The sequence below is a fragment of the Pleurodeles waltl genome, chromosome 5 (assembly GCF_031143425.1).
Source record: "Pleurodeles waltl isolate 20211129_DDA chromosome 5, aPleWal1.hap1.20221129, whole genome shotgun sequence".
Classification (NCBI taxonomy): Eukaryota; Metazoa; Chordata; class Amphibia; order Caudata; family Salamandridae; genus Pleurodeles; species Pleurodeles waltl.
In genome coordinates, this window is record NC_090444.1 from 217065135 (window position 1) to 217088638 (window position 23504).

The 23504-nt window shown below is 44.2% G+C and overlaps 1 protein-coding gene across 1 annotated transcript in view; it reads left to right on the top strand.

Moving 5' to 3' along the window:
* The window catches only part of INTS7 (integrator complex subunit 7), a 182659-nt gene that overhangs the window by 12525 nt on the left and 146630 nt on the right, over positions 1 to 23504 (top strand). Inside the window, exons 4-5 of the mRNA XM_069233929.1 lie at positions 3819 to 3956; positions 15045 to 15091. Of these exons, the coding sequence (XP_069090030.1) occupies positions 3819 to 3956; positions 15045 to 15091 (185 nt within the window). The remainder of the gene's footprint in view (positions 1 to 3818; positions 3957 to 15044; positions 15092 to 23504) is intronic.

Sequence of the window (23504 nt, forward strand, 5' to 3'; positions counted from 1 at the left end):
CTTGTCTCCGTGTCCTTATGCCTTTTTCATTAAATTTGCTCTTCAGTAGGGCTTTTCGTTCTAGTGCGAGATGATTGCATGAACAGAGGACATGGAGGAGATCCTCTGTGTCCTCACCGCACAGGCGGCAGATAGAGTTGGTTACGTCCCTCAACCAGGGGGCCGCATTTAAAGCGAGTGGTAGGAGACCAAGTCGGTACTTTTAAGAATTCATCCTTTGTTCGTTTCAAGAAGCCCTGGTCTAGGTATGGCTGTGGTGTCGAAGACGTGTAGGTGTGCAGGGTCATCCAGGCGTGAGACCTCCATGAGAAGGCTGCTTTGTCCTCCAGCAATGACTGGAGCCTAAGTGATTTCCCAGCTGCTTTCTTGAAGGCATTGTGTGCGATTGGGGTCCTCCACAAGTTCGTTAGCCCGGTCTTCTTAAGTGAGTCATCTAAGTGGATTCTGAACGGGGAGGTGTTCTAACGTTCAAGCTCTTGCCACAAATGGTAGTTGAGAGAGCCCAGGGAGGCACTGCGGGCTTTGCTCCAAAAGTTTATATAGGTGACGGGTCGAGCCAGGGATTGGTTCAGTGGACCAAACTCCAGTCTCAGTTGGGCAGGGGAGGTAAATCTGGGGATGTTGAAGATCGTCCGGTAAGCTTTGCTCATTGCACGGTTTAAGATATCAGAGCCCTGCCTCTTTGTGCTTCACTCCCGTATGTTATAGTGGGGAGGAGCTTGGCTTTTAGCACTTTTAAGAGGGGGGTTTATGAGGGCTCGTTCAGAAGGGTTTTTAGTCTTTTTAGAGAGAGTGCTATGGCTAGACTTTTTCCCATTAGTCTTTTCCTTTGATGCACGAAGGTCCCCGATTTGTCAACAGTGACTCCAAGATAGTTGTACTTATCTGTTTGGACCAGTCATGTCTCACCCCAAAACCAGGCTCTCGGGGGTGTCTTTGACCTAATTGACAGAACGCGTTTTTTGAAAAGTTTGCTGTCCATGCATTCTTAGCTGTATAGTGCTGAGTGGCGTTGAGCAGTCTCTGAAGGCATATTTCCATGTGGCTGAGTAGTACAAGATCGTCGGCGTACATGAGGCATGGTAGCTCGAGGTCCCCAATTTTTGGAGGGTGCGAGTTCGTGAGGGTGAGTGCACCCGCTAAGTCTGCTAGATATAGATTGAACAGTGTGGGGCCCAAAACACAGCCCTGTTTTAGGCCTTTGGTAGTAGGGATCCGCCTTGAGAGATGAGTGCCTGTGCCTAATTTTATCTGGACCCATGTGTCCGTGTGGAGGGCTATTATTAGGCGTAGAAGTGGATGGGGAAGCCCCCAGGTTGCAAGCTTCTTCCACAGCCTGTTCCTGTCCACATGGTCGAATGCAGCCTTGAAGTCAACAAAGCATAGGTGGAGCTGACGTTTCAGTGTTTTTTGCTTTGTCAATTAGGAGGGCATGGCCATGATGTTCGTGATGGTGCCAGTATGTTTGGAGAATCCTGTTTGAATCATAGGGATTATTCCCTCTTCGGTAGCCCATGCCAACAGATGATCCAATAACAGGCCTGCAAAGTACTTTGCGTCATTGTCAATTAAGGCAATCAGATGATAGTTATCGGGGATCGGCCTGTCCCCTGTTTTGAAGATGGGGGAGATTATGGACCCCTTCCAGGACTGCAGTATCGTTCCTGTCAGACCTATTTCCAGGTAGAGGGGTTCAAGAAACTTTTCCCAGACGGGTCTATTGTGCTTGAAGACTGCGGGCGGTAGGCCATTTGGTCCCGGGGCACCATCTTTCTGGCCCTTGGCTAACTGGTTATGTATAGTGACCGAATCGGTGAGTAATGAGTATGTAGTCTTTGGTGAGGGCCTGTGTAGAGGAAGACTTCCTGGTGAGATCATGCTTTGTGTGACCATGCTAACTGATATTGGTCCTTTGAAATGAAGTTCAAGAAACTTGGCCCAGACAGCTTCTGGAATGTGCAATGTAATGGCACCGTGGTATGGGCGTGTGAGGATGCATATTGTGCGTCAGAAGCGTGCGCTGTTATTACTCCTTGCATCCGAATGTAGCCTGGCCCACGGGTCTTCGGTGCAACTCCTATTGATTGCCCATTTTAGCCTCTTCAGTACCTGAAGCCATAGCATCAGAAAGCACGCTGGATAATACATGCACATGTATGCATCATCACCCTAGGGGTTTAATTATTATTATTATTTTTTTTTTTTTTTTTTTTTAGACAGGTGCTGCTCCGTATCAAATAAAACACTTTTTTTTTCTTTTTGCTAATGCTGAATAGCATCAGCAAAACGCATTGGCAAAGCGAAAAGATGAGACTTATTAGCTTTGACTATGCTTGTTATTCTAGTAGTAGAAGTAATTTTACCCTGTGATGTCCACACATCAAACAAGATACATATCTTCAACATTTTCCACTCAATAACATGAATCATTGAAAGCCCATATAGCAGTAACAGTTCCAACAGAATACATTAAACAGACCACAAGACAACATCCCAACACAGAGCCGATCAGCTCCACCCCTTCTGCCTAGAATGACTCCTGGTGGCCCACTGCTCTGGGTAACGCCCTGCCCCCCACTGATCATGTGCGCCACCTGGGAATCATCCTGACTCCACTCTATCAATAACCTGCCAAGTTAACACCATCTCCTCATCAAGCTTCCACACCCTCCATCTCCTGCGGAAGATTTTCAAATGGACACGAGGAAGACAGTCACCCACGTACTCATCACCAGCAAACTGGACTAAGGCAACACAGTCTATGCCAGCATTACCAAGAACCTTCACTCAAGATTACAATGAGTCCAGAATGCAGCAGCTAGACTCATCCTGGACACCCCCGGACACAGCTGAATCTCCTCCCACCTCAGAGACCTACACTGGCTCCCAGTCAACAAACAAACTCCTGATCCTCCCCTTCAAGGCACTGAACAGCATAGGACCAGCATACCTCAACCACTGCCCCACCTTCTACGTACCCAACAGACATTTCTGTTGCTCCCAGCTCGCCTTTGCAGCCATCCCCAAGATCTGGAAAAGTACAGTAGGAGGAAGATCCTTCTCATATCTACTAGCCCAGACAAGGAACACACTTCCTCCTCAAGCTCAGGCAGACCGCATCACTGAAGCAGTTCAGGAAGGACCTCAAGACCTGCCTCTTCGACTAAGCAGCACGCCTACATTCACTGCCTTGAGACCCTATGGGTGATTAGCCATGCTTTACATATCCTTGATTGAATGATTGATTGAGAGCCATAGCCAGATAGATGGCAGTCTGAGGCTTCCTAATGAAATAGCCCAACTTAACCCACTAAGCAGTGGACAGACATCACCCTTATGGATTAAGAAGCCAAACGGTAAAGTTTTAAGGTCCACACACTAAAACCACTGAAAATTAGGTCAGATGTTGCAGGTCTACACAGTGGTGATTCACTTTACTAAAGGGTAAACACAAAAGCAAATACACACTCCTTAAACTGAAAGTACTTGGTCCTTAACAGGTAAGACACAATGATAAGTTGTACTGATGGCTTATCAGTGACAAATCCCATTATTGGAACAAAACAGTTTCACACAGCCCAGAGTACTATGAGGGCATGCAAATGGTAGGGATAAGCTTAAGAAATGCTAATTATATATTTGATTCTTCCTTGAAGGGATAAAGGATTTTTTTTATAGTCTATACTTACGGCCTATGGTATCTTTGACTCTCCGTCTATCGTTTTCACACTTTTTTAGTGGTGCCCAGCTATTACCCCTGCTGATGTTTGCATGACTGGTACTGAACTGAATTTCATGGTTCTTTTTTATTTCAACAGAATGCTGGGAAGTATGGCCTCTATTATTCCAGAACGAAAGAATGCTCATCACAGTATTCGTCAGAGCCTGGATTCACACGATAATGTGGAAATCGAAGCAGCTATATTTGCAGCTGCCAACTTCTCTGCACAGTCAAAGTAAGAGTTTAACAATTGAAATATATTTTCTGGGGAAAACTGTCTCTCCTGTTTAGGCAGTTACTTTCAACCCTATTTTCTTTATTGCTTTTTCATTTATTTAAGACATCTGGAAAAAAAAGATAATTTATCCTACTGGTGACATTAGGTATGCTTGATGCCATGGAATGGTGGTTACCCTAGAACGTACAAGGCACTGGAACACGTTACATCGTTGAAGATGAAGCTTCGAATGTGCCTCCTGAATTCTCATTCAGAAAGCCTGTGCCTCGGCTACAGTCAGTGGGTTGTCAGGGTTGTGGAATTTATTAAACTATCTACTTGTCCAGGGGACAGGTTGCTTCTCAAATCTACTTGTCCTGTAAAAACATCTACTTGTCCCTTTGGTGCCATGTAGTGTGGCGACAAAATATGGCAGCAATTAATAGCCTCTCTGATTTTGCCAGGGCTACTACCATAGTAGGGCTTCAATACTTGGAGTTTCAATCCCTACTGTAGCAATTTCCTTATTTTGCCACCTTTCTGCAGATCTGCATACTGGGGATGGAGGAAGCAGTAAGCAATTGTTCCAGGGCTGGAATGCCTTTGAGTCTGCAAACCTACTAACCTGCATGTTTTAAGGATTTTTACCAGCTTCTCTCTAATATTTTCCCATAATAAGAAAGGTTGGACATTTACTCCTCACAATGGCAGAATTAGAACTTCTTCCAGGGTTGGGAAGAAAGTGGCTGGAGGGAAAATGAACTTGCAAATGCTCAATAGATTTTCACATGAGCAAATCTACACATCGTATTTACCCACGCTAAAATACAGTTCACAAATATTTTAAAGGGGTACGACATATATCATGGGTGCACTTTTGTGACTTTCTTTAAGAATTTGGGGCCACAAGTAGGTAGGTTCAGATTTGTGACCTGCAAATTGCGAGTCGCAAATCCGAATGTAGGATGGTGTCCTTGACACCATCTGTGATTCGCAAGGGCTTCGCAAATGCCCACATCATGAATAATCATGAGTTGGGTCGCAATTTGCGACCCCCTCACGAATGGTGGCCTGCTGGAGACCGCAGACCACCATGTCTGTGACTGCTTTTCAATAAAGCAGTTTTTTTTGGTTTTTTTTGTAATGCAGCCCGTTTTCCTTAAAGGAAAATGAGATGCATAACAAAAACGAAAAATGAAACGTTTTCGTTTCATTTTTTCAGAGCAGGCAGTGGTCCGCAGGACCACTGCCTGCTCTGAAAAAATGTTTACAGTGACATTCACAATAGGAAAGGGGTCCCATGGGGATCCCTTCCCTTTTGCGAAAGTGTTAGCACCCATTTGAAATGGGTGCAAACTGCGATTGGTTTGCGCCCGCGTTCTCGGTCACAAAACAATCCTACATTGCACTGCGAGTTGCAATTAGGAAGGGAACACCCCTTACTAATTGCGAGTCGCTAACCCGTTTTGTGATTCGGTAACCAGGTTACTGAATCGCAAAACTGGGTTTGTGCATCGCAATGTGCTTTTTGCACGTCGCAAACAGCGAAAGTCGCTGTTTGCAACATGCAAAAAGCTACCTACATGTGGGTCTTGGTCCCAAATTAGGTCTGGTGTTAACAAAGACATTTTGTTTTTATTAAACTTCTATTTCTCTCTCTTTCGGCTGGCTTTACTGTGAGTGATCGCATTCTGCTCTTCCACAAGGAGCATATTGCCACACAAAGTAGTTTTGTTCAGTGTCAGGAACTACAGTGGCAATCAGTGACGTAACGAAACTGGAGGGTGCCCCTTTGCAAAGAGCATGGAGGAGCCCCCGCTCCAGACTCACTCAGGGCAGGTGCTGTGCTGACGGGGCCCCCTGGAGGGCGGCTGCGGGGCCTTTGTTATGCCGCTGGTGGCAACGTGTGCTTTAAGAGTTCAAAAATGTTTTGGGGGGGTTTTGCCAATGTTTGTTACAATGTTGAGGTTCCTGGTAGCTCCCACAACAATAAAGTGTTACAAAAGCCATGTCAAAACAAGACACGCATTGATGAAACTAAAAGACTTATAAAAATATGTCAGATCAGTTGGCTTTGTCAGTGTTTGTTTATTTTCATGCTTCCCATAATCGTGTTGAAAATGGTTACATTGATTTTCCATTAGAAATATTTTTGGGAAATACTAGCATGCATCAACACATTTTACTAAATGACACTTCATTTGCATATAATCAGAGAGCATTCTGGGAGCATTATACTTAGCCTCTTAGCCTAAACTTTTCAAACATGTGTGTACACGTTTTTATTTTTTGTACTGGAACCAACGTCAGTAGTGAAGTGTGACCTTAAAACATTTATTTACAGCACGCACCCTAATAATGAAGGCTTTCAAATAATGAACCATAAATACAAGTTCGAACAGCATTATCTTTTGGAAAAACATTACCTCAACTGCAGAGAGTTCAACTCTCTGTAAACAGGCAGCCAAAGGGTTTGTGCTGCAGGGGGTTGGGCCTACTTGTCCCAAGGACAAAGTAAACATAAAAACTTGTTGCCCTTGACCCCAAACAAGATGTCCCGGGCGTCCACATCCCTGGTTGTAATTTGCTGCAGTTTTCACAGTTTGAAGAGTAGTGATTATCCTTGATCTATACGCAGCTTTCATAGCGAAAAGGAAACCACCATCCACTCCATTATGTGATCCTAGTTGTAAACAGGGGTAACTCCTATTCAAACCTGTTGTATCTATTATGTTTTCATCCATTAGCAACGAATCATGTCTATAACAGCACGTTGGTTACCTTCACAATTCTGATTTGTGCCTATTGATAAGAAACCTTGAATATGCACTGAAGGTTCTAAAGATACACAGGATCCTGTCAACTCAATTTGTTGCGCCCGTCTCATACAGAAGAATGTTATCCTCATATAAAGACAGATTCTCATCCAATTTAAAATTTCATCTCCCCATAAACATTCTGTTAGCAGTTCTAGTATGGGGCAAACATCAAGGGAGTTCACATACCACAATCCAAGACAAATGATTCTGACAGAGCATCATTCACTTGTTCTCTTGCCCCAGGCATGGCTTGAAGAATAGGATAAAAAGTAAATGCAGGAGCCCATCCTTTCAATAACTTGAAGCATTTACACACATTCAACTGATTCTAAGGCTTTGGAGGCTTGGTTCAGCTGTCGATTTGTACATTTCATGTACCAGTATAAGCATCTGAGATTATGCTTAGTAGTTCTGAGCAACAGTGAGAGATCACCTAGTGTACCAACAGGGATTGACCGTAGACACATTTCTGATGGGGGAATAAAAATATCCAGAATTTTTCATTGAAGCAAAATAAGTATGTTTTTGATGAATACAGCTCATATTGGTTATCCTTCATTTCTTACAATTTTTTGCAGTTGTTCATTTGGTTGTTTGATATGCTGTAAAATAAGTATATTTTTGTTTTTGCTACTTATTATGCCTTATTAGGCCCTTTAGTAGTTTTCTGTCATGCATAGTACGCCTGTAAGGCATAAATTCTGAAGGAACCCTATGTACCATTTGATTAATCACTACACAGCGATGGTTTGCCATGGTTTTGATAAGGATTTTGGTTTCAGAGTTCCATGACAAGATTGGTCTTGGTCTTAGGTTTACCATCTTTGTTAATGTAAACAAATGTCGTTGTATGCAGATTATGCAGTAAGCTGCCCGCTTTTCTTGGTTCCTCAAATATCTGGAGAAAGTGGTTCAACAGTTTACTGGACAGGCATTTAGAACATTTTGATGGTAGCCCATTTGACTCCAGAGCCTTCCCACTGCTCGTTTGTTTGATAACTTCTGATATTGCAGTGTTAATGTTGATTCTAAAATATGCCTGTCATTGCTGGGGAGTACATGCACCAACAGTTCTTCTAAGTCCTTCATATCCGCATCATGTACACCAAGGCTCAGAGTATACAGAATCTGAAGGTGGTTCGCAAATTCCAGTGCAGTTTGAGTTCCCACTGCTTAGCGTCCTTATATGGGTTTGAGTGATCCAGTCTAAACAGAGTTCCTTCTCTACTAAACCGTGCTCTCCGCTTCCCTGCTTTATTTCCTAGCTCATAAATGAATTTCTGTGAGGCTTTTTATTGTTGTCTCACTTCAGTTGAGGAATTCTGCTTTGTTTACTTATTTTAGGGACCTGATATATCAGGAAATAAATCTGTCAAAGCCTCCTTGGCATCTTTTGATTACCCTGTTGTGTTCCTTTTTTACCCCATCCACAGTGGACATAGCCTAACCCCTTATCAGAGTTTGATGGCCTTCCACAGCTGAAGTCCCCAACCCCACTTTTTCTTTTAAAATAGGTCTAAGTGGTATCTCTCAGTTTGTTTGACCAGTTTATTCTTTTAGTTCCAAGGTGTCTAGTTTCCACCGCTATGTGTAACATTTCCCCCTGACTTATATACGTAGTCAAAAGCGGGAAGTGATTCAAAATCACCAGTGCGAAGAATTACTGTATCAAATTCTACTAGCTAGAAAGTTAGATTTCAGAAAGTAGTCTATCCTAGAGTAAGAGCTTGTTCCTGAGTAGTTAGAATATTGCTTCTCTTCAGGATCCATCTCCTTCCACAAACCCCTCAGATTAAAAACTTTGACAAACTTCACAAGGCATAAGGTTCATGCAAAGTACGCCACCTGACCCCGTCCTGTCAAATTTTCCTGGTATTACCATATTTGTGTATCCTTAAATAATCAGCAGAACCCTGCCAAAGTGTACCATTTCAGACCCTTCTCTAAGTCAGTCTTCTGAAGCCCTGAAAAGAGAGTAACTTGTTACCCATTCCTATTACCACACACTCTTTGGAGTACGACTATGTGGCATTGGTTTCTTTAGCATGGCCACTTCTCTTGATCCAGTGGGGTGAGGGAACAGGGTGTATTATATTGTGTGGTTATGCGATCTCACCATGTAATACACTTACAAACCCCTTTAGGGCTCTTAGGTTTTGTTTGTCAAACCTTCAGCCCAACCATGGGTAACTGTGGGTCTGAGAAGCAAAGATTACACAAAGCAACAAGTGTAATGCATCTAAACAGCACCAAAACAATTGAAGAAAGAATTGACAACACACCAAAGAAATCCAACACCAATATATAAAAATAGACTTTTCTTTTTTCGGTATTTTTTAGACACCACAACAAAAAAGATCCACCAGATGGTTCCAGCGAAATAGAATAATTTCACTCAACTGCAAACAAGCATTGGCAAATTCAACGAATTTGACACTTAGAATTACTAAGTTGCTAGTTGAAATGTGGTCCCTTGAGAGTCACTTTAGGTGACCAACTCCCACAGGGAGCCAGTCAGGGGGGACCAGCAAGATTCTCAGTAACATCAGCAGAGGAAGCAGTCTTCAGTCCGTTCCAGGCACTTTCATTGTTTGCAGGGCTTTCCTTTAGAGGTGTTCTGATGCAAGGGATGAATGATGCTGAAGATAATCAAAGGATACTGTGAATACAATGCGCTAGACGGGGTCTTGCTGCGTTTACTCCTTGGTCCTATAAGGGAGTGAGGTGGTCCTGCTCCTGGTTGATGTCTTCCCGGTGCTGGCAGAAGTCCAGTCTCCACTGGATTACCAGTTGCCCAGTATGTCAGTCACAGGACAACCGTTCCTCTGAGGGTCCCAGCTGCACTCCAACAACACTCCTGGGCTGAGCGAACTTGGTTGAAACTTTGTGCATTGGGTCCTGGCCCTTGGTGCTGCAGAGCTGCGTTTGAAAGCAGGATGAATATTTTTGGCTACCAACTTACCCCAGCAGGCTTCTCAGCTGTTGCGTCACTGTGCTGTGAACAGAAGGCCAGCTCATTGATCTTTGGAGACAACCTCTTGAGCAGCACACAGCAGGCACAGTCCCTCTACTTTGCTAGCCATCAGGTTCAGCAAGTTCAGTCTGCTCCTGTGCAGCCTCTTTTCCGGTTCCAGGGTGCCGCAGGACAGGTCTTCTTTGGTCCTTTTCCAGTCCAGTTGAGATATGGGTGCCAGGCATGCCTGGTTTATCTACAGAACATGCCCTTTGTGTAGGATGCGGTTGGTAACCAATGGACTACCAAGTTCCCTACCTCCTGATGACCACTTCCTGGGAAGTGTGGCATCCAAGATGCACCATCCTGCCGACGCCCAATATGGCAGAACCAACTTCTGTGTTCAGAGCTCCCTAGCCCAACCCAGAAGTGTGGCTATCATGGGAGCCACATGCCCCGGGAAAACTGGTTTGGCAACTGGTTTCCCCTCTCCTGTCCCAAGTGCTAAACTGTCTGTTTCAACAGCGGCACAGCCCCTCACCCACGTATTACCCATTTGCCCTTCGAAGGCGGCTTCTTTTGAGCTCTATTGTTATCTTTGCTGGTAGACATTAGCATGTTTCCCTAGGAGGGCAAAAAACTGTCTCCAGGACATACCGAGAGTACAACAGGCACTGGAAACCTTGGGCAACTAAAGTGGGAACTTCTAAAGTTGTACCATTGGCAGCAGTGCCATTAAGTCAGATTTAATGCACTGACTCCTTTGATGTCTTACAGGACAAACTTTAGTAGTCACTTTCTGAAGTTAGAAGGTTGAGGTGTCAGCCTGTAAGTGTGTACTTGCTAATAGGTCTACTAGCCTTTACAAGGTAAAAATGACAATCTAGGACTTTTACTTCTGGAACTTGTAAAAGTACATGTTCCACTTTAGGGTTGTTAGCACTACCTTACGGGTAACTTACGTATTTTGAAAAGGGAGATTGGAGTTTTGCCGTTACCTTAAATGGCAAAGTCGAGTTAGCAATTTAAAACTGTCCTTCCAGTCTGCAGTGGCAGACTAGGACTCATGTTTTACCTTGTCCCACTCTGGGTGGCACATCCAGTGCTAGATTACAGGCCCTGGGTATCCCTGGTACCATATACTAGAGACCTACAGGTAAGTTAGGCTATGCCACTTGAGTACAAACCAGTTAAACCTGCACCATTTTAAGGGTTCGTTAAATTCATGGAATTCCCAACTCTGAAAGGGGATATCTATTAATTCTGTCTACTGAGCAGGCACATTGACTAAATCATCAATTGTGATAACTCCCCGGCTCACTCAACCACCTCACATATCAGTGTTGTAGACTCACAATCACCCAGGTCTCCAATATGCAGATGTCTGTCTCCCAAACTATCTAACTAAAACAATGGGCAGCTCCTAAGCACCTAATCACTGTAACACACTTATTGAAGACACTCAATAGCTCACCACCCACAATGGTAATACTGTAGGATTTCCCTAGGATAAAACAGCAGTAAATTGTTAGCTATTCAGCTTGTTTTTGGCATCTTTTTTTTTTGTTTAATATACTACGCCTCCCTCTTTTGCAACATTAAACAGACACAGCTCTTGTCCCAGTTCTGCTTCAGAGCACTTCTCATGAAATTTCCCTAATTCTTGTTATCTTAATTGCAAAATAGAAGCATTACCCCCTCCACTGAACTCTTGAATTTATCAAGATGGCCGTGTTTCACCCAGTCCTCTTTCTGCTCCAGTTTATATATTTTCTGTTTATCTGTCCTTGACATTCACATGCTCAGCGCGCTCAGCTAATTGTTCTAATGATTGCATGAACTTAAAGTCTGTCTGGGTTCTGTGTGTTGCATGGCTCTGGTCCACCAGCTTTTCTCCATCACGCCAGTCAGTCAGATACTTCGAGTGAGAGGAAATGTCACCCCCTACTCCCCCCTTTGGCCACAATCTCGAGTCTAGCTAGGAACAACATGTATTTCAGCTCCCTCTTCCTCAGTACTCGCTTAAATGTGTCAAAGCATCTGTGCTGATTTTGTACTGCATGAGTAAAGTCAGGGAAGAAAACTAATAGAACACAGTGCACAGTGTCCCTTTTACTATTTCAGCTTGTTTCTGTCTCAATCTTGAAAATTTAACATGTTTTCTCATTTATCCCACTGGTCGAGGTGGAGGCACACAACTCTGTGTGCCCTTTCCATAGAAAAGTTTGACAGACATTTCAGCTTCAGAACATCCAGGAGTAGGGACTCCACAAATAATTCTACAGAAGGACTTTATACTTTATCTTCAACTGCCATGTACGTACATTATTCCAGTATCTTTCTCTCGGACCTGGCTGCTTCCCACGGTGTAGCATCCAGTGCGCCGTCCACCATCTGGGTCTCTGGCATAATTACCTCAACACCACACACTCTCTTTGCCTCTCTGTGGGGATCAGCACACTATTGTATGCCCTCTGTGGGGCACATTGTCTTCTGCTCCTGATCACATTTTCATCCACTCAGGGTCCACCGCGGGTCACCTTGCCAAAGTTCCTAAAGTTGTCCTCAGTGCCATACCCTTCTGTACCCGCTACACTTCACAGCCGATCAGTGGTCATGATGCGAAACCCTTGCCATATGAGAAAGCATGTTTCAGCCACTTCCCCGAGGGCATATGTGATTCAGAGACACACACACCTGTGTCTAATTTTGCCACTCTGTCACTTGTTATGGCTTCTGAGGCTGCTCCTGCCACCACCCTGGTTCTGCTGTGCTTTCTCTCTTTGACCCTCCTCCTCAGTTCATCTGTCTTTCAGCCTATTGGTGTCTCTTGCAGGTTTGGTACCAGCATCGCTCACGGGTTTTACTTCAAGCAGGCCGTATCAGTCAGGCCTTGGTTCGTCCTGCACTGCTGTCACCAGCAGTTCCTCTCAGCCACTGCCAGAAGAGTTCTTCAGTCACACTAACTGTCACTCGTCCACTTCTAAACCTGTGCTTACGAGAGCAGGAGGGGGAGGAATGACAGCTCAGGTCATCTTTGGACCGTCAAGGTCACTGTCTTTGCAGATCTCTTCCTGCTTCAGCGTCTCCATTTCCACTAGCTGTCCTATCATTTCTCTGGCCCTTCTTTGCCAGTCCTCGTGCCCTGTCACAGCTGTAAACAGGATGTTTTTTTTTTATCAGGGTCTGCTGTTAGGTTTAGGGGTATCCTGAGCTATACCGTCATTTTGCACCTTGCAGCCAGCCATGCTTCTCCACAAGCACTATATCAAGTTACTAATAAAGCAGTGTACATTTTTGAAGCACTGTACATATTTACTATAATTTCTCTTGCTCAAGTTCATCCATTGTCCTGCTCAATATCTTACTCTACATATTTATGGTGCAAATGGCTGTATTGATTCCTTAACCGTGTTTGCTGTGATACATGTCACACCAGCAGCATCTATTGGCTTTGTGTTGGTTATTACTGGTAGGTAATTGTTGAACCTTGTATAAAATTAGTTGTTGAAAGGCACTGGTTAACTGTCCAGCATGGTTGGGTCACAGGCAATCTCCGGTCACAAATGCTACCAAATTGATCATTTTGTTATTTAATAGCATTGCAGAGTAGTGACATTGATTACTCCTAATCCTTTTTAGGGTCGAGCGCAAAGCGCTCTGTCCCTGGTGTAATCTCTCTGTGGGCTTGTAACCATGCCCATGTCAAGCCAATCAGTTTGGTTGGTTCCTGGGCTTGCCTTTTGAAATTAGCTTGATTTAATTAGTGAAAGGCATTCCTACGTCATGCCTGTTCCGGTGTTTAAAGCAACATCACAAAATAAAATGAAATGATGGACGGAGTGTTGAAAATTTTCAAACACTCACCCCCAGTCACAGATCTAGGTTTAATCCATCGTTATTTTGCTTGCCACGTCACCCCAGTTCGGACCCAGCCATATGCAAATCAGTCTTGACCCTGCTCCCTATAGGAGCATTCCAGCCCGAACTGCCAAGCCAGGTCCTCCCTGGACAGGGTCAAACCTGGGGTGGCATGGTGAGCAAAAGAACGATGGATTAAACCCAGATCTGTGACTGGGGGTGAGTGTTTGAAAAGTTTCAACACTCCGTCCATCATGCTTTTGTGTTGCTAAAGTTGCCCTAAGTGGGAAGGGTATGCCCAGACGTGGGTCCCTTGCTCACTGTGCCACTGGACTCAAGCTAGCCTGGCTGATGAAGGGTGATACCCTGAAACCAGTCCCAGGATGCTTGTTTTCGATCCAGGCGGACCTGGCTTGGCAGTTCGGGCTGGACTGTTCCCATGAGAAACAGGGTCAAGACTGATTTGCATATGGCTGGGTCCAACCTGGGGTGGCATGGTGAGCAAAAGTACAATGGATTAAACCCAGATCTGTGACTGGGGATGAGTGTTTGCATTGTTCAGCACTCCGTCCATCACCCTTTTGTGTTCCGGTGTTTAGCCTGCCTCGAGCGCACCGGCCAGCTACTGAAAACATACAAGGCTCCGTCTTTTCAGTATGGTTTCTGCACTATTTACTTCTCTTTATTTCGTAGGCAGCACTATCTCGCTGGGCAGTAGTAGAGCGCTTTGCATGACGTTGACCCTGTTACATGGCTAATTGCACTTTTGCCAATATGTCTCACTGCAAGCAAACTTCTGTTTCCTTTTGTGTGTTTTCCTTTCGCTCATGGCGGCCGTTGGCTCGCTTATGTGAAACTGTTTTACTTTTCAGTTTATGTGGCAAGAAAAATCCTGTTAGGAGTTTACAAAGCTAATAGCTTTAACTCGAGTAAACGTGAGACCCTTTGTATTGTAAATGCTTGTTTACTTTGTTACTGTGGTCCATCGTTAATGTACTTTTAGAGCTAAAAGTTGTTGAATCTACATCTAAGGAAGTTATTGATTCACACATAATGAAGATGACAGATATATATCACACAACTGAAATTCAGAGATAGAATGACTAATAAATTTGGATTAGAAAAAAGTGTCAGAAATGGCATTTTTGTAAATTTAAAGAACTGTTTACTCACTGAGAGGTCAAATGCTCAAAACCTAATACATTCATAAAACCCTTTTTCTCGTGTATGAAGCTACAATGTTTTATATCACTTGCTAATATCTGGCAAATGGACAAGTTAGTTCAAGCAACCTTGTTTTAGAAAGTTTATATTTTTCGTATGTATTTTTGTTGCTTAAGTTTTAGTTCTTGCTAAGTAACATTGGTTGTAGGAATGTGCTGGTTATATTTTAGCGTCTATTTATTAATTTAAAATGGGGCCAATCACTTTTCGCAAGTGGCTGTTGTAAATAATTGTCATTTTGATTGGCAGGGATTTTGCTGCTGGAATCTGCAACAAAATTGGTGAAATGATTCAAGGTATGTATTTGCTTTAACACATTAGTATAGCCACTGTATGTATTTATGTATAATGAAACAAACATGTTTTCCACTTTCTTAAATAAAAAATGCAATAATTCACAATGTACTGGTGTGTATTATACCATACATCTTTTTGCTTGCAAAAGTCTTTAATATTAATAACCATGAGTGGTCAGTGAATGGGTTGTATGAAACCAACTACTTACTAAAAAGCACACACATAATCAACATGCATGCCTTCACCTCCTACTTTCATTGTTTTTTTTGGAAATGTCGATACAGCTTGGCTTGTGTGGTATGAGTAGTTGCAGAAGTTCATTGACTCCTGTAGGAAAGTACCCTCTTTCTTGGCATAGTTACCCCTATTTTCTGCCTGTTTAGTGTGTTTGACTGTGTCTACTGGGATCCTGCTAGCAAGGACCCCAGTAGTTTTGCTCTCTCCAGTAAATTGTACCTTTTTTCCCCACAATTGGCATACTGGTCCCCCTATGTAAGTCTCTAGTATATGGTACCTAGGAACCCAGGACATTGGAGTTTCAGGGGATCCCTTTGGGCTGTAGCAGGTATTCTTCTACCCACAGGGAGCCCATGCAAAGGGTTCGGCTGGCCTGCCATTGCAGCCTACATGAAACGGGTGCATGCACCCGTTTTCACTACAGGTCACTGCACCAGGTCCCTGTAAGTCACCCCTATGGTAGCCCCTTTCAGCCCAGAGGGCAGGGTGCAGGTATCTGTGTGTGTGTGGGCACCCCTGCCTAGCAGAGGTGCCCCCAAAAACTCCAGATCCATTTTCCTGGACTTTGTTAGTGCAAGGATGCCATTTTACGTGTGTACTGGACATAGGTGGCTACCTATGTCCAGCAACATACTGGTAACTCTGAACCTGGGCATGTTTGGTCTCAAACATGTCAGAATCATACCCCAATACTGTTGCGAGTTTTGGAAGTATGATTCCATGCACTCTGGGGACTCCTTAGAGGACCCACAGCATTGCTCCCGCCAGTCTTACAGGGTTTTCCAGGCAGTCCAACTGCTGCCACCCCTCAGACAGGTTTCTGCCCTCCTGCTGCTTGATCTGATCAACCCCAGGAAAGCAGAACAAAGGAAATAGGTGTGACTGGCTTGGGGGGGGGGGGTAGCCTCCTCATGCCACTGGTTTGCTTTGAAGGGCACATTTGGTGCCCTCCGTGCATAAATCAGTCGACACTTTTTCAGGGACCCCTAGTCCTTGCTCTGGCGGGAAACTGGACAATGGAAAGGGGAGTGACCACTCCCCTGTCCATTGCCACCCCAGCAGTGGTGCCCAGAACTCCTCCAGAGGGTCCCTGGGTTCTGCCATCTTGTTTCCAAGTTTGGCATGGGACTCTTGGAGCATCTGAGTGGCCAGGCAGGTGACATCAGAGCCCCCTCCTAATAGGTGCTTACCTGGTTAGGTGACTAATTCCCCTTTCAGGGCTAATTAGGGTCTCTCTCTTGGGTGGGTCCTCAGATTTGGCTTTCAAGATTCCAGCAGGATTCCTCTGCAACCTCCCCTTCGACTTCTGGCCACTGGAACCGCGACTGGATCCTCCAGGAACCGACCAACACTGCTACAACGAAAAAGGCTCTTCTGCAACTTTGTTTCCACATCTCCTGCCAGCTTTGCAACATTTCCCCGGCCGGGCATCCTCCAAAGACTGCAACTCTTCAGCCTGCACAAGAAGAAGAAAGTATCTCCCTTGGCGTGAAGGAGTCACTCTCCTGCAACCGTAGGCACCTAAAACAAGCGATGACCGGCTGCATGGATCTCCCCTCATCTTGAACTGTGTGGATCCTGCATCACAGGTGATGGTCTGAAGTAGTCCTCTTGGTCCTCCCTGCCAGCTGTCCAACTTTGGTGAAGGTAAGCCCTTTCCTTCCCATGCAGGGCAGTACCCCTGTGCACCCCGTGTCTTGCAGCAGCCAACACTTGTTTGCATCTCCTCCAAGGGATCCTCAGGCGACATGTAGCTCCAGCCCCCAGCACTCCTTCCTGCAAAGCACAGCCTCCTGCGTGGTTCTCTGGTGGCGTGTGATCCTCTTTTGTAGTGCTGTTTGGGCCTCTTCTGCGACTCTTGTGTCCCTGTCCCGTGGGACTCCTGCGGGTGCTACCTCTGGCCTGTGGACTCTCTGCGACACTGAGGCTCCCCTGTGACTCCCCTTCCAGGATTGAGTCCTCCTGGGCATTGCTGGGTCCTGGCAGCACCGCTTTTCCACTAACCAAGAGTTTGCCTTTGCCAAGGCTTGTTGGTCGAATTCTTGCACCAACACCCATCTGCAATCTTCACTCCAGCACAGGACATCATTTGCATCCATCAGGAACTCTTCTGTGGCTCCAGGGCTGCAGTGCAGACCTGTACTTCATCACCGTCGACCAATTCCTGCAAATACAGCTGGGTGGGTAGTAGCTCCTACTCCTCTTGGACTCAACTGTGACTCTTGGATTTGGTCCCCTCTCTCCACAGGTCTTCTTTCTTCCGGAATCCCCCGCTGGTTTTCTTGCAGTCTTGTCTGGGTGTCTTATTTTTCTTCTTTTCCTCCTTTTAGGTGATTTGGGGAAAATCCAATTATTTACTCCTGCATTCTTGGTCACTTGGGGGGGGACGGGGTACTGTGTTACTTACCTTTGTGGTTTTCTGGTGCTCCCAGCTCCCCTCTACACATTCTTCTTACCTAGGTTGGGCTCCTGTCTTCTCATTCCATTTTCTTTGTATATGGTTGTGGTCCCCCTACGGTCACTATTGGTTATTGCTATTTGCACTGTTTTCTAACCTTTTCTATGCTTATTTCTGATTGTTAGTGTATATATTTAGTGTATTACTTGCCTCCTAGTGGAGGGGTGCCCTTCTAGTATTTTGTGGTGATTTGTTCCAAAAATAAAGTACCATTTATTTTTGTACAACTAAGTGTTTTCTTTTATGTGTGTTAGTGCTGTGTGACTACAGTGGTACTGCACGAGCTTTGCATGTCTTCTAGATAAGCCTTGATTGCTCATCCACATCTACCTCTAGAGATCCTGGCTTCTAGACACTGCCTACACTTCCCTAAGAGGAGATACATGAGCCTGGTATAAGGTGAAAGTACCTTAGGTACCCACCACACACCAGGCCAGCTTCCTACAACTCCCGTGTAAAAAAGCCAAATAAAGTCTGTTAAACATGAGAATGGTAAGCTATTGATGCGTGGAAGATGAAACTGTTAAACCGTTATTTCAGCTTGTAACTGATTTGTCCGCCAAGCTTTAGACTTCAGTGAACCACTGTCCTGTTTCTCAAAGTCATGGTCTGCACAACTGAGAGTGCCTATTTTACTAAATCTAATGATTATACCATCACTTCTTTGTCTATTGGCTATCTAAGCCAACTGGTTTAAGATGTGCTGATCATGTTGCATTTGAGATTCTGGTTTAAAAGGAACTGTGGCATGTCTTGCTACAAAGATAGAGAAAAATCTACCAGCAACAAATTGCACATCTGATTTAGTATTTCACAGGGTGAATACTGTAAACGACATCGCTTCTTGATACCATTAGCATGTAACTGGTCTGTAGTTAAACAGAAACAACTCCAAGATAATTCTGCTGCACGTACCTCAATTTTTAAGTGGTGATAGGTGGATATGCTGGCTAATACTCGAATAAAGATGGCTCTCTATTCAGCAGTACCCAAACTTTCTTAGCTACCTTGTCAAATGCATAAACGCCTGAATACAAAGTGAATTGCAGCTATAGTTTCTAATAGTTTATAACTGCCTATAGTCACACCTTTGAAAAATAAAGATGACCTTGTTTGTCCTAGACATAAAAGTGATATTCAGTATAATGGTTTGTATATAACATATATATATATATATATTAATAATATGGGCAATATTGTGATTGATTTAGTATAGTGGAGCTTTGAAGAGTACAACTTCCATTTTCTTGCTTCACCACCGTTTGTGTTGAAAGTAACTGGCTGATTTTTTTTTTGTTCTTTTTTTTTTTTTTTGCAAACACTGTACTTATTGTGAAGGCAGTTAAAGTGTATGGATTTATGAAGTTAGAATGCCCTTTAAAGAGCATCTTCAGGCATTCCAGTGACACTACCTAAGACCCTACTCAGGCAAGTTTGGTTTCATTAGTCATATGGTCTAATAAACCACCCAGAGTTAGCACAGACTTGCTCATAAAGGCCGGTAACCAGAGAGGGTTTCTGTAGTTAAAATATTATTATTGTGCAGCTGAAATACAGCACATGGTATGATGATAAGCATACTAACCATTATTATGCTCCAGCAGATAATCCTGTGTGTAGCACTGGAGCAAGCATTTTTGGGCTCTAACTGAAAGGATTAAATAAACCCTACCTACCTGTAGTCCTACTGCTGGTATGGGAAAGGCTTATAAGGACTTAATTGCAATTGTAATTAGAATAGCGTTCATGGCATAAGCCTAGGTTTGTTACAACCCCAGTTTACAGCTAAACTAAAAAAAAAATATATATATATATATATATAGATGAGTTGCAAGATGTAGACTGTTGAGTAGTGAGTGCATGGCTGTATGTCCTTTTCAGAACCAGTCTCCATCCCACTACCATCCCTCAGAGAACATCATTATAATGTACAATGTACCTCACTAAAATGCCGAAAATGTTTCACCCTGATTTGCAGTAAAGTGAGCATTGCACTGACCCCTGTGCTGAGGGAGTGAAGAGCAAAATGATGTGACTTTAGGCATTTATGTATGATCTGTTCACAAACCAATGGAAAACCACTTGCTCTCACTCCAAGGCAGTGTCCCAGTCACCAAAGCCAAGCTCCATGATAAAGCTTGGAAAAGGGCAACTCTGAATTCTCCGTGTATAGAGGGTACTCACTTAATTTCCTTCATTTGTGAATGTGCATATGTATGCACATTTCTGTTTGTGTGCCATGAAATAATAAAAATAATTGTGGCAGAATACTTTAAAGCAATTATTTAACTGTGATATTTAGACTTTGTGGGCTACAACCCAAAGACATGGCCAGATATCTAATATTTGCCTTTTCAGGAGTTTAAGAGGTTATGCATGGATTGCATGGCTCTCTGCCCACCGTAAGTAAGACCATGCTCAGAAACGTCACTAAAGGATTTGGAAGATTGACATTTTCACCCTCATCCACCCCATAAATGGGACTTATGGGCAATGTCCTTTTACTTCATTTCAGCCAATACCATTTAGTTCACATGGGCACCTCCAGACCCCAGAAGAGTTCTATTACTAAAAAGTCTCCCTTCTGTCACATTCAACCTTTAAATGGAGCCCCTGGGCACTCTATTAGCATCAAAATTAATAAATTATCCAAAGACGTACAATTGTAATTTAAAGTTACCTCCACTTCAAAATTCCAGTGCCTCAAGTAGTGTTTTCCCTTAATCTAGAACTGGATGTCCAGCACCTACGTCAAGTTTAACTCAGCCAAGACAGAATATCTACTTATTGTCAAGAATAACAAGTGACCACTAGTGAAACCTAGCTCAACAACAGGAACCTGGACAGAGTTGAACCCTCTCTTTCACTCAATGCCAAGTCACTCACTCACCCTTGACACCAACCTCCCTTTCAATAAATACTTTGCCAAGAACTCCAAACAATCTAGAACCAGCTTTCTCAACTGAAGAAAGCAAAACCATTCCTCCTAGAAAGTACACCAGATCTTAATGCCTATGTACTTGTGCACCTGGGTAGTGGCAAAGCTCCTCGGCCTTCCAGGCTCTGTATTAGCCTTAAGGGCATCCTACATGCTACAGCATTTCTCATCAAGGGTCTAAATAAACATGACCACATCACCATGACTGCCATACATCATGTACGCTAGACTACTGTAATGCATTATTTGTTGTCCTTCCCGCATATTCAGTGCACAGATTGCAGTGAATTCAGAATGCTACAGCTAGACTGTTAGTGAGTGCTTGTAAATATGGCAGCCTTTCAGGTCACCTTAAAACTCTACACCAACTCCTTTTTCTGAAAAGAAGTGTCTTTAAGGCACTCTGTTTTTGCCTTATGGACATGTTCCCATTTATCTGCCTAATTACGTCTCCACAATGTTCACAAGATCCATGCTTGCTAGACTACCATGCTCTTCTTCCTGCAGCCAGATAGTATTGCCCAAATCCCGTAAGGCCAGACTTGGCAGATGTGCCTTTTCAGTTATCATGGCACACACATGGAAAAAAACTCCCACCTGGGATCCATACTGAATCCAATCTTGTAAGTGTTCATAACAACACTATTCATCACTTTGTTCATGTTTGAATCTCACTTTGGCTCCTGGACACCACCGGGTAACCACATGCTTTGTAAACCAAAATCACTGGTGTTGGAAATGTAACTCTCTGCAGGGTCACCCCCTAAGGTATATGCTGAATTAATTTTTGTTGGCCTTGGACCTCTGAGCACTTTACTACTGCTGACCACTGCAAAAGTGCATCTGCTCTCTCCCTAAAACATGGTATGATTGGTACATACCTCATAAGTCCCTAGTAAAGTGCACTACATGTGCCCAGGGCGTGTAAATTAAATGCTACTAGTGGTACTGCAACACTTCTTGTGCCGCCCACTCAGGTAATCCTTCAGCATGTCTTGGGGCTGCCGTTGCAGAGCTTGTAAGTGCAGTTACACGGCCACGTCAACTTGGTATTTAAAACCTCCAGCTAAGCATTAAACTCCCCTTTTATTGCATATAATTCACCCCTAAGGTAGCCCCTAAGAAGCCCATAGGGCAGGGAGCTTTGTAACTAAAAGTTAGGACGTATACTTTTACGTTTTACATGTCCTGCAATTTTGAAAATGACACTTTTAGAAAGTTGCCATTTTCCTGCACTTAGGACCTGTGTGCCTGCAGACTGTCTCCAATACACGTCTGGGTCTGAGGAGACAGCTGGACATTGTGCATTCCCTTTAGACAGCCACTCACAAAGTACTGATGGTCCATCAGCATTCTGATGGGCCATCCTGGGCAGGATGAGAGGGTGGAGCTGGCACTTCGACCTGAATAGACAGTGTCTTGCTTCAACGCAAAGGACTCCATAACCCCTTTGTAGTGAACCTGTAGCCAGGGAAGGAAGAAAGGACCTCTGTGCACTTCAGAGACCCTTTTTTAAGTCCCCGCCACATCAAAGGCACAACTAGGTACAAGTACTGGACCTCTGACCATACCAATTCAGTGCACTGCAGGACCTGTGAAGAAGGACTGCTGTGCTGCTAACAGGACTGCCACTCTTGAAGAACTGCCTTTCTGCTGTGCTGCCTACTGCCCTCTGCCCTGCTGAGGAAGGACTGAACCCATCTCACTTGAACCCAGAGTGACTCCGATGGCTTGCTGACTTGCCTCCTGTTTTCTGAAGTCTCTAGGACACAAAAGACTTCCAACCCACTTGCTCCAGCTCCTGGACATGTCCTCAACCAGCTCCTGACCCCCAAGAGGCGCCTCTCCAGTCCTCGGCCCTTGAAAGTGTTTTTTGGCTCCTGAAATCAAGCTTTTGGGCTCTTTGCGACTTCACCAGAACCGCGCCACTCACCTGAAGATTCAGCACAAATGGGTCCAGTTTGTCTGTTCACACAGCAAGCACCTTCACCCGCGACTTCGAGGCTCCAGTCTGCCAATCTGTGATGCCCAGCCGCCTATTCACGCCCAGAGGCCAGAGACGCTCTCCTTGCTCCTAGTGAGTGGGACTCTTGGCTTAATTCTTGAAAAGGTAAAACTTCAGCGGGACTGTATCTGACCTGCGCTCCATCATAGTCGGCCTGAACTTTTGGATTTAACCTAATCTACCACGACCGATGGCCCTAGTGCTTTTAAGCACTACATTTCAGCTCATTCTTTCAAAAAATTAATATCTCTACTTCTGCTTATTAGATTTTTGTTGTTTTGGTCTTGTTTTGTTCATAAAATTTAGTCTTCTGGTATTTTTCACTGTGTTGCTGTTTGAAGTGTTGCACGCATATTTTACACATTGCCCTTTAAATTAAACCTGCATGCTCTGTGCCAAGCTACCAGGGGGTGAGCACAGGTTAATTTATGGTGTGTATCTGACTTACCCTGGCTAGGATTCTGGTTCCTGCTTGGGGAGGGTTAGGAAGAGAAAATAGGAAAAACAAGATAACCAGCCTTATCCACTTATGCACTCAGGATCTTGAACAACGTCCCTGTATCCTTTAGGACACAATCCGGGTCCAAGTTAGCAAAGATATGAAGGCACACCTCTCTAAATCTCATGGCAAAGTAACAATCAACTCCTACTCGTAGAACTATGCCCCGCACCCCAGTATCACTCATTAAGTGTATCTTTGCCTTTGACCCTATACAGAACCCCGCTGCCTTTTGGCACCACACAAATACCACATACATAAGACTCTTCCTATTC